The 13,791-nt window shown below is 37.1% G+C and overlaps 2 protein-coding genes across 3 annotated transcripts in view; one reads left to right on the forward strand and one right to left on the reverse strand.

The window, feature by feature from the left end:
• LOC139141127 (probable serine carboxypeptidase CPVL) overlaps nt 1-13,791 on the forward strand; it is a 601,148-nt gene that overhangs the window by 316,936 nt on the left and 270,421 nt on the right. The gene's annotated exons all lie outside the window — the stretch shown is intronic.
• Nucleotides 11,163-13,791, reverse strand: part of LOC139141100 (leucine-rich repeat protein SHOC-2-like) — a 65,906-nt gene continuing 63,277 nt past the window's right edge. For both annotated transcript variants that reach the window (XM_070710677.1, XM_070710678.1), the window contains exons 15-16: nt 13,506-13,743; nt 11,163-13,164 (exon numbers count right to left, since the gene is read on the reverse strand). In XM_070710677.1, coding sequence (XP_070566778.1) covers nt 13,120-13,164; nt 13,506-13,743 — 283 coding nt within the window. In that variant the 3' untranslated portion in view covers nt 11,163-13,119. The remainder of the gene's footprint in view (nt 13,165-13,505; nt 13,744-13,791) is intronic.

The following is a 13,791-nucleotide window of genomic DNA, read 5'->3' on the forward strand; positions in this document are numbered from 1 at the left end:
TTCAAAATGAGGCATATACTGAAGAGATGGAAGCTCTGTCCAAGGCAAGACAGTCTCTAAGAGAAGTCCGCTTTTCAAATACCATCCTTTGTTGACTGATGAGGGTCTTATCCGTGTTGGTGGTAGACTCAATAAAGCAGACCTACCCTATGAGACAAAGCATCCATTAGTATTACCAAAGCACGCAAAGGTATCAGTCATGATTGTCAAAGATGCCCATTCCACTGTTGGCCATTTGGGAAGAAATGCCATATTGGCAAAGGTGAGGGAGAGGTACTGGATTTATGGAGCGAGCCAGTTGGCGAAGAGAGTTGTTAGGAATTGTGTCACATGCCGGCGATATCAAGCAGTGCCTTGTGAACAGATGATGGCCGACTTGCCAGCAGATAGAGTTGAGGCGGAGGTATCACCATTTACGTTCTGTGGTATGGACTATTTTGGTCCTATATGGTGCGCAGAGGAAGATCTGAGGTGAAGCGGTATGGTGTTATATTTACCTGCTTATCTTCGAGAGCTGTACACTTAGAAGTTGCACATTCATTGGAGACTGATGCGTGCATTAATGCAATTCGTAGATTTGTGGCAAGAAGAGGTCCTGTCAGGAGTATCCGTTCTGACAACGGCACAAATCTAGTAGGGTCAGAGAAGGAGCTGAGACAGATGCTTGAAAGGTTAGACCAGTCTAAGATGAATGATGTGTTGTGCGTAGAAGGAGTTGAGTGGCATTTCAACCCCCCCTACAGCCTCACACTTTGGTGGAGTGTGGGAGAGGATGATCCGCACGACCAGGAAGATCTTGTTCAGTCTGTTTAGAGAACAACCCCGTATAGTAGATGATGAGACGCTCAGTACTGTATTCTGTGAGGCTGAGAACATAATCAACAATAGACCATTGACTACAACATCATCAGATCCTAATGATTTGTTGCCGCTGACACCTAACATGCTAATACACCCACAAGCGAAAGTACTTAGTTCGCCGGGAGTGTTTGAGAAGAATGACATTTATGCAAGAAAGCGCTGGCGTCAAGCTCAATACTTGGTGGATGTATTTTGGTTCCGCTGGAGAAAGGAGTATTTGGTTACTCTACAGCAGAGATCCAAGTGGCAAAAACAAAGACGCAATGTGGAAGTTGGAGATATTGTGCTCATGTTGACAAGTCCGTGCCCCGAAATAGTTGGCTGATGGGAGTAGTTGAGATGACTTTCAAAGACAAGAAAGGAGATGTGAGGTCATGCAGAGTGAAGACAAGGACATCAACTCTAGAAAGACCATCGCAAAATTGTGCATTCTCGTTGAGGCAGAGATGAAATAAATACCTTCGGATTGTGTGATATATTTGAACATCTGACTATTGACAGCCAAAAATTTGGTCTCTTTGTATATTTGGAATTGCTAGAGTCGCAATTCAGGGGCGGGAGTGTTGAGGCCAAATTTCAAAGTAAAGTTTTGTAGTATAGCGCCCTCTTTTCTCTATAACTTTCAATGCTTTTTGGTTTGTGCTGACCTTTGACCCCTGGTCAGCGCGCCATGCTTTCTTTGTTTTTGTGTGAAGTGAAACAGATTTGTTTCTTCGACTTGTAAACTTGATGGTTTGATGCATCAAGTTAAAGTTTCAAGATACAGTAATGGTATGTAATAGTCTAATATTCGACGGTGTTTACTACGATGTGTTTTTGAGAGTACATGTGACGATACTGTCTCTGGGCGATTTTTTCTGTGTATTGGGTCCGGCCATGTGACTAGCTCCGGTCAGCTCATGGCAGTTTCACGGATGATTTATGTGTTTACATTCTACGCTAAAAGACATTCAAAATTACGTATTTGAGTATGGGTTTCGCGTTGTGCAACCCATCAGGCATTTTAGTACAAGTTTGTGCGGCAAATTTGTTACTGTGTCTGCATTACCCAAGCTCTGCTTGAAAGTTTCACATGCTGAAATTGGTGTATTTGCCGTATGTAAATGCCTTGCCACTACTTGTGTGTATTTGATTTATAAGCCACTTTTGATTATTTTACTTTCCCAGTATGTATAAGACAGTCAAGATACTTTGGCAGAGTATAGATGTTAGTCCCTTTGATTGGCGGTGTTGGAAATTGTTTTCGGTGAGAATTAGTTTATTCTTATGTCATTTGTTATACATATATTACTCTGTTTCATAGTATAGTCTGAGGACACTGCTTTACAAGTTAAACAGGGTCATGCTTAATCAGTTCAGAGGACAAGTAGACCCAGTAAGAATGCATTATGAAAGCACCAGATTTAATGTATTTTATTATTTTCAATGCAAAGAAAGCCATAGACAATAAGCTGTGGGGATGATATCATACTAGTGTATGAAGTAGGTTGAAGTTTTGATTTATTTCGGTATGACATACTTCGGGCGGACCACCCTGTGAGGTGGTTATGAAGGCTGCTTTTTGATGGGTGTTTCTATGATATTGGTATAACAGTCAGGTACACATACTTAGTGATTTTTCTTTGTGTATTTTTCAGTTAATCGTATCGTACTGTATCGTGACGTATTGTGTTAGATGGTCGATGCGCATTAAAGACAATATATCCCTGACGTTGAGCCTCCATGTTTTCATTGTGGTGAAAGGGGCGTACACTACCTACATACATACCTAATTCGTCCCTCCCACTCCCTTCCTCCCTCCCTCTGTGCCTCTTGACCTACCTACATAACCACCTACCTACCTACCTACCTACCTACCTACCTACCTACCTACCTACCTACATACCTATTCCCTCCCTCCCTCCCTCCCTACCTCCCTCCCTGGCTTCATAACCACCCACCTCCCTACCTACCTACTTACCTACCTACTACCTTCCTACTTACGTACCTACCTACCTACCTACCTACCTACCTACCAACCTTTTACATTTGACATGTTCAATTTTCGAGGTACCAGATCTCAGGGGACCATTTTATGGACCATTACGAATGGTTCTTGTGCCTATAGATCCAAAGGTGTTAAAATAGGGTGTTTTTGCATCATAAGGCTGTGTTCTAAAACAAAAGTGCTGGGGAGGGGTGGAGGAATCGGAACTGAAATCCTTTTTTTAAAGATCCCCCCTCAATACCCTAAAAAAATTTTAATTCCCCCCCCCCCCCCCCCCCCCCAGTCTATATGATCAAAAATTTTCAAGTCCCTAACCAAATTACCATATAGCCGTTTATTTATGAGGAATGCACGCGGAATAAAAATAAACATGTATTGCGTAGTTCTGCACGCAGATGTTCAACACTACCTCTTATCAACAGGTTGTAGAGCAATATACCTAGGGCAAGTTCTTAAATTGATTCATTTTTAAATGCATCAGTGGACTTTTTATCAGTCTAAGCTGACTTGAGTTTAGCCAACTCTGGCCAGGTCAATGTCACTAGCTGAAAAGCACACAAAATGACAATAATAACAGAGTATGAAAATTGTGTATTCCTGGCTATACATTTTATAAAATTGTGAAAAACTGAGCACAGTGACCTACCAAAAAAAGTTCTTTTTTTCAAAAGCACAAGACATATACAACTTATATGCGACTTATAAATGTTTTACAAAATTGACAATACTGGAAGGTTAAAATATTCCATCAAATTAATGTTTTAATCTCAGAATTTTGAGTGTAATAATGGCAAATTTGGTAGAAAATAAATGATTCCATTTAGTCACACATTTTTCATTTAAATTAGAGTTTTTACTGTTCAAAGTTTTACTTTTGTGTTATTGTATGATGAGATGTGAAAATTACATTCACTGCATGAACTTGAAATGAATGGTTTTATATATTGATTTTAAGTGATTTTAGAAAAACTTTGACTTTTCATCGTACATTTGTATAAGATCAAGCATGGTGACCCCATCTTTTTTCTCTCATTTGATTGTTCTCATATGCCAGAATTCAAAATTCCATGGTAACTGTTAGTCCCCTAGTCTTTTATGTGTTGCAATTGCTCTCTGGCCGGATATTGTGTGCATGTATGTTTCACTTTCAATTGAATATCCTATGACCGAAACTCTTCTTAAACTACATCAGAATCAGAGCTACATGTATCATTGTCACTGCCAGTATGTAGTAGCAGGGCAGTAGAGGTATTAACTTTGTATTTTCACAATATTTTTGTTCAGTTTTTCAATTGTGTTCTTGTTCTACTCCGTATGTAGCATTTTGAGCTGTCCAGTATTCAGTTTGCCAACACAGCCTACATGTACGGTGCATTTGTATCATTGACAAATAACTTTCAATCTGAACTCTATTCCAGTTATCACCGATATTTAGACAAACGAGCCTTGTTGAAAAACTGAATATTGTGTTTTTCAGCAGGCTGTAGAGATACACTAGAAACTGTGTTGATACATTGCATAGAAATATTGAAAAAATTATCAAGTTGCATATATATATATATATATATATATATATATATATATATATATATATATATATATATATATATATATAGATATATATATAGATAGATAGATAGATAGATAGATAGATAGATAGATAGATAGATAGATAGATAGATACTGAGAATCTAGGAACTTGTAGTTGTCACTCTACAGGCTGTTTCATGCGCTAAGCAATCATCAGCTGATGATTGCTTAGCGCATGAAACAGCCTGTAGAGTGACAACTACAAGTTCCTAGATTCTCAGTATTGCCGCCCTGCAGAAATACATCGAGCACTATACTCACACACACACACACACACACACACACACACACACACACACACACACACATACATATATATATATATATATATATATATATATATATATATATATATATATTATATATATATATATATATATATATATATATATATATATATATATAAATATATACAATGAATGAAAAGTCCCATCTAAGAGTCAGGACCGCCCACATTGAGCCGACTGATCCATTAACTCAGTTGGTAGAGCATCTGTAATGTATACGGGGGGTGTGGGTTCGAGTCCCGCATGGGTCACTTTTCATTCACCCGTGACTGTAATTTATATATATATATATTTGATAATTTTTGGAGTATATTTTAAACATTCAGTCATTTTGTGTTTTAGTGAAATTGTTGTCATGTCAGTTGTAAAATAGGAACTTAAAAGTGTCAATTCTAAAGTTTGAATACAGTATTTTGAATAAGCTGTAAATGTATTCCACACTTTTTATTCGTAACCAGATGTCCAGAAATGTTGTAGAAAAATGTGATTGTGAAATAGTAGTGCATGTTGCTTTCTAATACTGAATTCTCAAAGAGAAAACAGAAAAGTATCAGGAACTTGTTGTGCTTTTCATGTGAACTGCAGATTTCATAATGATTAGTACATTTTGCAAAACAGACTTTCAATTTACAGACATCAAGCTATTTCTTACATAAGCTTATATCTCTGTCATATTAAAGTACTGCGCCTGAAGGGCGTGCAGAAAAATATTAAACATCCAGATATCTCTGATATATATGTCTGATATATCACAGTTTCACGCATGGAACTGAGGCTCTGAAAAATATGTCCTCTTATTATTAAAGTTACGCGCCTGAAGGGTACACTGAAAAATGCAACTGAGTGATGAAATTTGTTCCTTGCACAATGTATTTTAGGCAAGTATGAGCCATCTGTTTCTTTTCCCAAGCCCCCTCTGGCTGAATTTTTTTCAGTGACATTCGCTGGAAAAAATTTTTTTTTTGAAAATCTTCCAGACCCCCAGGATATCAAATGGTCTACCCCTAAGGTCAGAAATTCAGATGGGTATATTGCTGAAAATAAATTTGTACATAGCGGAGGATTTCCATCATGTCACATGTATCCCTGACACCATGAATGGAGTCGACCCTTAGCTTGACACAATTCAATAGATGCAGGGCACTGTGTTCTGTACAAAAGGACAACTGCTGTGGTCATGCATGTAAAAAGACTACCAGCAATATACCAACCTGTAATCTAGTAAGTCTGAAAGTAATTTTTAACTGATCTTGAGTGTAGTAAGGTGTTAAAGGTAGGGGATTCGATCCCAAGGATCGAGTTTGTTCTAGTCTGTAAGAGGATTATGAAGGTGTCATAGCCTTTTGTTTTCCATTGAAATTGTAATCTAGTAGATACGGTAAATTTCCTGGCAAGACAATTTGACGCCTGAACCATGCAGTTTGGGCACTTCAAAAATGCTCCTCCAAGGACTATTTTGTGCACAGTATTAACTGATCTGTTACTAGTTATAAAGTCAGTAACACACAGAGAACAGGGCTTTATACTCTTACAAATGTAAAATGCTGTCAATGAAGTCTTGACAAGTGAGAAATGTCTTAACTTGTGCATGCAGGCTGAAGTGTAAATGGTGAAGTTGGTTGTACAGTTCATTAAAGACAACATGCCCGGCTCAATAAGCAAACACTAATCACATGACCAGCGATCATATCAACACACCAATACACTTACTGACACATGACATCAAGGAACCTATCAGTATTGACCAGAATATTAACGTATTAGTCTGGTATTCAGACATCTGTTTTGAACTAAAAAAGTACAATACTTCCGAGTTCAAAATGGATGACTAGAAGACTTGAAGATCCACCACTTGAGGGCACTCTATTAGAGGGGAGTGTAGACAACACCTTCAAGCGACAGATTTCTCAGTCTAGATATCTAGATACTAGACTAGAACCCACTGATTAAGTGAAGACAGACAGATGTACAAATCTTGGCAAATGTACATAAATGCACAACACGGTGACAAAACTTATAAAATAATGACAACAAACCATAGATTCTTGTAAAATGGGTTTTTATTAGATGTGAAGTTTGCTTTTTTTTTGTCTCAACTACATACATGGACATTATGGTTTATTCATATAAAATGTAATAATATATGCCAAACACAAGTCATGCTTATCAAGACGACAGTGAGTTACCATGGTAATGAGCAAATGTCACATATACTTCACAGTTTGACAAGATATCCTACATTGGGGGGTCATTGGGTATACACAATGAAACACCTTTTTCTCCACCTTTGAGAATTCTTAATAAAATGTGCCAGGATTCACAAACTAGTTACATAGCAACCCTTCTGTCTGTTTTGGTTTCCATACTGTCTTTTTTAATCTACTTTTGGTTTAGGTCTTATTTCTCAGGATAAGTGGGAGACATACGTACAGCAGCACAACTTTGGATTAATAATCGTAAAGTGATGAGATCCATAAATAGATCTCGTATGCAACTTTCACAATTGTTACACTTTCAAAACATTACATAATATGACCCTCTTCTCTTGTACACACAACTTGAAGTGCCCTCAGTAACAAGCAATCAAGTGGACACAGAACAGCCTAACAGCAAGTGCCTATTTGCAGCATTGTTTACAGTTTGGCCACCAGGCGCTACAGTTCACTTTACATTATTTGGTAAAACTGACAAGCAAAAGACATGTATTTTTCCATTAACTTTTTGGAGCAGTATGAGCAAACATGAATCTTAACCACCCCCGACCCCCCTCCCCTCCCCTCAACAAAAATTGTGACATCTGTTACCTCACAATACAATGTCTTGAATCATATTTTGGTGGATATCAACATTGTGTGTAAATATTATCAAAAATTATCCACCACACTTGGTTTCAAAGTGCCGGTGGCAAGCGAGGGCCAATAGTTACCAATAAAATCTACAAATCATACCAGACTATTCATAAAATGATCATGAATTTCAGTATTAATTGTGACATCTCTTCTATAAATTCAAGAATAGAATGTAACTACTGCAAGTTGGGGGCTAAAGCACAGAGTGTCAGCAGATACTAGGCCAATAATACTGGTGACAGAATTATTGCAAGTTGGGGGCTAAAGCACAGAGTGTCAACAGATACTAGTACAACAATACTGGTGACAGAATTATTGCAAGTTGGGGGCTAAAGCACAGAGTGTCAGCAGATACTAGTCCAACAATACTGGTGACAGAATTCATGCAGCTAGCTGATGAACAAAGACCAGAGATTGGTCTAACAAATAAATATGAAGAAATTGACCAATAACAGACAACCTTATGACAGTGTGCAGCTCACACATCTATTGTACTGTCATAATCCATGAAAACATTTTTTCTGAGTCTGACAATCTGGTCCAAGAAGTATGCTAATTAGTCTTCAGTACAGAAAGAAACTGTGGTGCAAAGAAAAAGAAACATTCGTTCTTTTGAAATTGGAGATGAAATAGTATAACTGGTTCACATAAACAGCTCAATCTTAAATGTATCAAACTTTCAGAAGTTTCAATATCGCTGGAATACATGGATTCAAATATGGCTGCCACTAAAAACAACTGGCAAGCGTTGTCAAAAAATGGACTAGCTTACTATTTGAAGTTGTACACAAGTTGTTTTGTTTATTTCAATTTAGCTTATACTTCTTGCAAAACTTGAGTTGTGAATGATTAAGTGACAATGCCGCTGATTTTTCATCACTGAAAACCATCAACACAGAATTGCTTTAATCCTGGTTGTCCAAAAAATTAACACAGGGTGGTTGTATCTTGCTCAGTCACAGTTGAAAACACGTTTATACAAAGGATTTAACAATAAAAGGGGAAAAAACTTGGAAAAAAGTTATGCATTTTCTGAAGTTAATCTCATGAAAGGTTTGGCTTCTGGCACATGAATAGGAAATATTTGGGTAAAATTTTATGAGAAGTGTTACCCATACTGACAAATTCTCATGGCCTCAAAGTGCTTTTGAAATCTGTTTGCACACAATTCACTTTCCAGGAATTTCCAAGATCATTTCCGTATCTTACAAAACTTGACATTCACAAAAAAATTTAATATCCCACTCGGACTAAGCAGTGCTTACATTCTATACATATTGGAAACACTCCTCATTGAGATGTTTAGTTGAATATCAGATTCTACATATGAATACAATAAAGAAATCCGGTATTTCAAGAAAAACGCCATCCAAACATGAAATAATCCATAGCCAGACTATAATTATTCCAACTTCTCTATTGGTATCACTTCAAGTTCACTGCAAAGACAAGGTCAACTGGGGGAGTTTTTGTATATTTTTCGATGTCATGAAATACCTTCTCAAAGTCAAATAATGTTAATCAGCATAATGTGAATTCTTACAAAAATCTCACCACAAGACACCCTCAGGGTGAAATGACCATTGAAATCTCACCACAAGACACCCTCAGGGTGAAATGACCATTGAAATCTCACCACAAGACACCCTCAGGGTGAAATGACCATTGAAATCTCACCACAAGACACCCTCAGGGTGAAATGACCATTGAAATCTCACCACAAGACACCCTCAGGGGCTAGGGATAACAAATACTCTGTCTTTTTACTTCATGTGTTGTTTGTATGTGAGATTGAAGGTATGTGATCTTGAATACTCTTGTAGCGTGTTTCAAAGTTCTGATCAATGTGAATGGCTTTTCATGTAATATACAATGGAAGTAAAATAATGTACACAAGTTGTGAGTTTGCCACGTTTCTGTGATGCTCACAGCACTCAACTTCTACCTGGACAATGCTAACAGGGAATCTTGGGAAGGAAATTTATAATCTGCTTTGGTTCAGAATAAACACTGGAAATTGCAACAAATCTATGGTACTTGGCTGGAAAACTCACACTACACTGTCACCTGAAGGTCACCACACTCCAGACTCACATCTTAAAGTCTTGTACAAAGAGACCTCACTTTCAAAGTGTTTTTAGGATGGGTTTCGTTTCAATGAATTGATGGAAACAAGAAACCTACCCAGATATTCAGCAATCATACAATATGTGTAAAAAGAAGATCATAGAATTTAAATAATTACACTTAACATATAGAGAAAACACATTCACGCGACTTATGTGTTATCATGCTTTGATAAAAACTGTCAATAAAATATCCCTTCCGTGTTTTTCAAAAAAAAATCACTAAAAGACATTAGAGGCTGTGGGGCAAAGAGTTGTTAGCAAGTTCTCTGATGTCATTGGTCACCATGAATTGCTTTATGGCGTCATTCTCTTCATCTGAACATCATAATCCTCATATCTTTGTCTTCCTAAAACACAATCACTTTTGAAGAATTTTACACAAAAAATATCTTTGCTACACTCCTTTTGGTGTCTGGATGAAAACGGATAATGCTTAAATTGGAAGCATTCATTTTCAATTTGCAAAGGGTACTTGCTATAGGTTTAACCTAAGCTTTCAGCCATCACAGTGTGACAACCATGGCCAGTTCACTACTAATGCCTTGTTTGAAGGTCAAATGATTGAAAAGGTAAAGTTGTATGAAAATCAATTATGGCTTTCAAGTGATGCATGCCAGCCAGAAAGAACTCTTTTTTATGCCTGCTAGTACTGAGTTTGTTAAAAGTATGACAAGTATGACAGATTGATTTAAGTATAGTATCATCTTGTTTTTATCATGAACACTGTGTGTGTGTATGTGTGTTGTGTGTGTGTGTGTACGTGTATGATTACTTCAAGTACAAAGTAATAACATCCGAATGAAATTTAAGTAACAGATATAACTTTGTACTTGAAGTAATTTGTGTTAGGTACTATTTACAACACTCTGATTTTAGCATCAAACACTAATTTCCCACGAGAACATCTGTATACTTGGGTATGTGGGTTCCACTGGTCTGATGCAAAGCGCTCCATACAAAGGTAGAGCAGAATATATACAAGGGTTGCAGAGAACTGACGTTACAATTTCATCTCTACAACACTGTATAGTTGTATAGATGAAATTGTAACGTCATTTCTTCAACCCTTACACGTATGCGCATATACCCATATATATATATATATATATATATATATATATACATATATATATATATATATATATATATATATATATATATATATATATATATATATATATATATATATATATATATATATATATCACACAGAGAAAGATAGACAGATGACAGATATAGTATAACTCTAGCTTTAGAATAGTATGCAATTAATTGCAGAGATCTACATGCATTATATCCTTGATTCCACTCACAGCGTTTCCTTACCAATGAATATCACCTAACATTCTCCTTACAGTGCTTATGGAAACCTCCTTGTTTTTCCATGTACATACTGTTACCATGGCAGAGCTTCATATGAATGCTATACTTTTTCAGATATAAGCACAGATTTTTCTTTCAACAATTTTCACTCTGCATATTTTTCCCGTTTTTGATGACCCCCTTCCTTCCCAAATTTTGAGAATCACAAGCACAATGAAATTGCAGAGAACCAAGGTGGGAGGTGTCAGATGGTGAAGGAGATCAGAGAACCAAGGTGGGAGGTGTCAGATGGTGAAGGAGATCAGAGAACCAAGGTGGGAGGTGTCAGATGGTGAAGGAGATATCCTGTGTATGGATACACTATCGAACACGATAGTTTCCAAATTTTTGGTGATGAAAGCTTTGCAAACATACTTTAAAATTATGATGATCCAATGACCAAAACTATTATAATCAAGCCCTTCTGAAATTCTCAACTTGAACTGTTTTTCAACTTTTAAGTACAGTACAAAGCAATGTCCTGCCTGCAGCTGACTCTAGCATTTATATCATGTCAGTGGTTACTTAAGATAAAGCATCTTCTGTCTGATAGGGTACTTGTTGCATGCTGTGTTCTGAAATAGAACTGAACTAATGATTACATTTTGAAAAAATGGTTGACACAAGACTAACAAAATCATAGAGAATGGCCATTAAATCACATACAAATTGGCAAAAGTGAAAGAAATTTGAAACTTCCAGCCCCATTGATGGACAACATCTAGGTTAATTCAATCATTGTTGAGGGAAGATTTAGATCTGTATAAAGTATGAGGATATGGGAGTTGCAATGTAATGATAAAATAAATGATTTAAAAATTGCCATTGCCCCTAAGGTCAAGCTAGACTTACACAATGAGTCTGACCTATCACTGTCTCCTGGTCTCTCAGCAGGCAAACACCTCTTTCAAGAAAGTTTATACAAAAGCAGAAATGGACCCACAATAAAATCCGTCACATAGTCCATAATATTAATGGTAACAAGTAATGTTGGCCTGTGCTGATAAAGTCAAATGTGATAACATGGAAGAGAGCAAAGTGAATTTCAAAGACCATTCAAAATTATCAAATAATCAAATTTCATTACTTTTAAAACCAGAGAAAATAATCTACAGTGACCACTGTCTCTTGAAGACAACTTTGCGAGAAAGACAATAAAAATTACTGAGCATTGCAATGGCAATCAGAACACCACTATGAAATTATCACCATGGTTTTTTTTACCTATTATCTCTACGCTCACCAAAATAACCTCTTATTTTTACTATTATCTTCCATCGGTGTTTGTCAATTTGGTACTTTGGAAGTCATAACATGAAGTCTGCTCAGAGAAAATGTATCTCTGCTTTTTTTCTGTCACAATGAGTTGTCTGAGTAGTCACTTTCCTCTTTTCAACTTTACGTAGAGTATTCTAAAATTCTCTTAGCATTGTAACATCTCACTTCGTAATTTTCTCTGGATCATTTTCTAGTGCTGGTCAAGCCCCAAGCCAATGGCTTACCTAAAACGGTCCAACAGATTATATACATTACAACAATCAGTATACAAGTAATTATTACACATAAGGACTCCAGTCTATTTGTATTGACTCCAACAGCTATCCAACACAAAAAAAACAACAATATCACACTGCCTGGTCTGTTTTTATCCTTCTGTAATCCAATTCCAGAATCATTTCCTGGTGTCTCTTTTTCACTCGCAATGGTCCTAATTTTCTCACGTGTTTATGCAATCGGAGTAAAAGTCTGCTACAACCTGAACAAAGTTTAGGTAGATCTCCGGGTCAGCATTATTCCATGAGCATTCCGCTCAATATCTCCGGCTGGAGTGGTGTCCTAAGAAAAAAAGGAAAACATCATTCCTCTCTTTTCTGTTTGTTAGCTTTCTTTCCATCTCCTCCACTCAGTAGTAGGCTTGGTTGCGTTGGGATCATTTAAGGAAGCTGCTCATGTGCAAACTTGATGATTAGAATATTGGGATTTTGAACAGTCTCTCCCGGCTTTGTCAATTTCTGAACTCCACAGTAATACTATGGTGATAATCAGGCTGGTGCCTAGAGGTTGACCATTGACCTGTATGGACCCTGCATCTTCAGATACTGAAAAAAAAAGGAAATCAGAGAAAGTGTAAACAGAAGGGTCTCCTTACTGAGACAGAAAAGAGCTCTCACTGTGTAACGATGAAAATTGTTGGAGAATGTACGTTAAATCATGATGACTCATTTACCTATAAATTGTGCACTGTATACGGTGTAAGACCATTTTTCATGCTAAAATCTATACTCTGAATTCCTTATTGAAGCCGGTGTGACTTCACAACTTCTTTGATTCATTCTTTTGCCTTTGACCCAGTCCTTTAGTGGTCTAATAACACTTAAAAGTAAGGGCCAAAATTTCAATGAAAGAAAAACATAGATGCTGCTAACTGCTAAAAACGTACCTGTATGACCAAAGATGGCCCTCCTGCGACGACCTCTTGTGGAAGATTGCTCAGGGGACAATTCTCAATGCTCATAATTTGAAGAGCTGAGCAGAGCGCCAATTCAAACGGTAGAGAATGCAGATGAGGGTTGTCATTCAAGTAAAGGTGCTCTAAGCTCTCCAGGGTGCCAATCTCCTCTGGTAAGGACTGTAGGTTATTCTCACCGACACTCAGATATTGCAGGGTGGTTAGGTGCCTGGAAGAAAGTACAGTCACTGAATTCAAACACAGACTTTCATTACAC

Source organism: Ptychodera flava, chromosome 9 (genome assembly GCF_041260155.1).
Source record: "Ptychodera flava strain L36383 chromosome 9, AS_Pfla_20210202, whole genome shotgun sequence".
NCBI classification, from domain to species: Eukaryota; Metazoa; Hemichordata; class Enteropneusta; family Ptychoderidae; genus Ptychodera; species Ptychodera flava.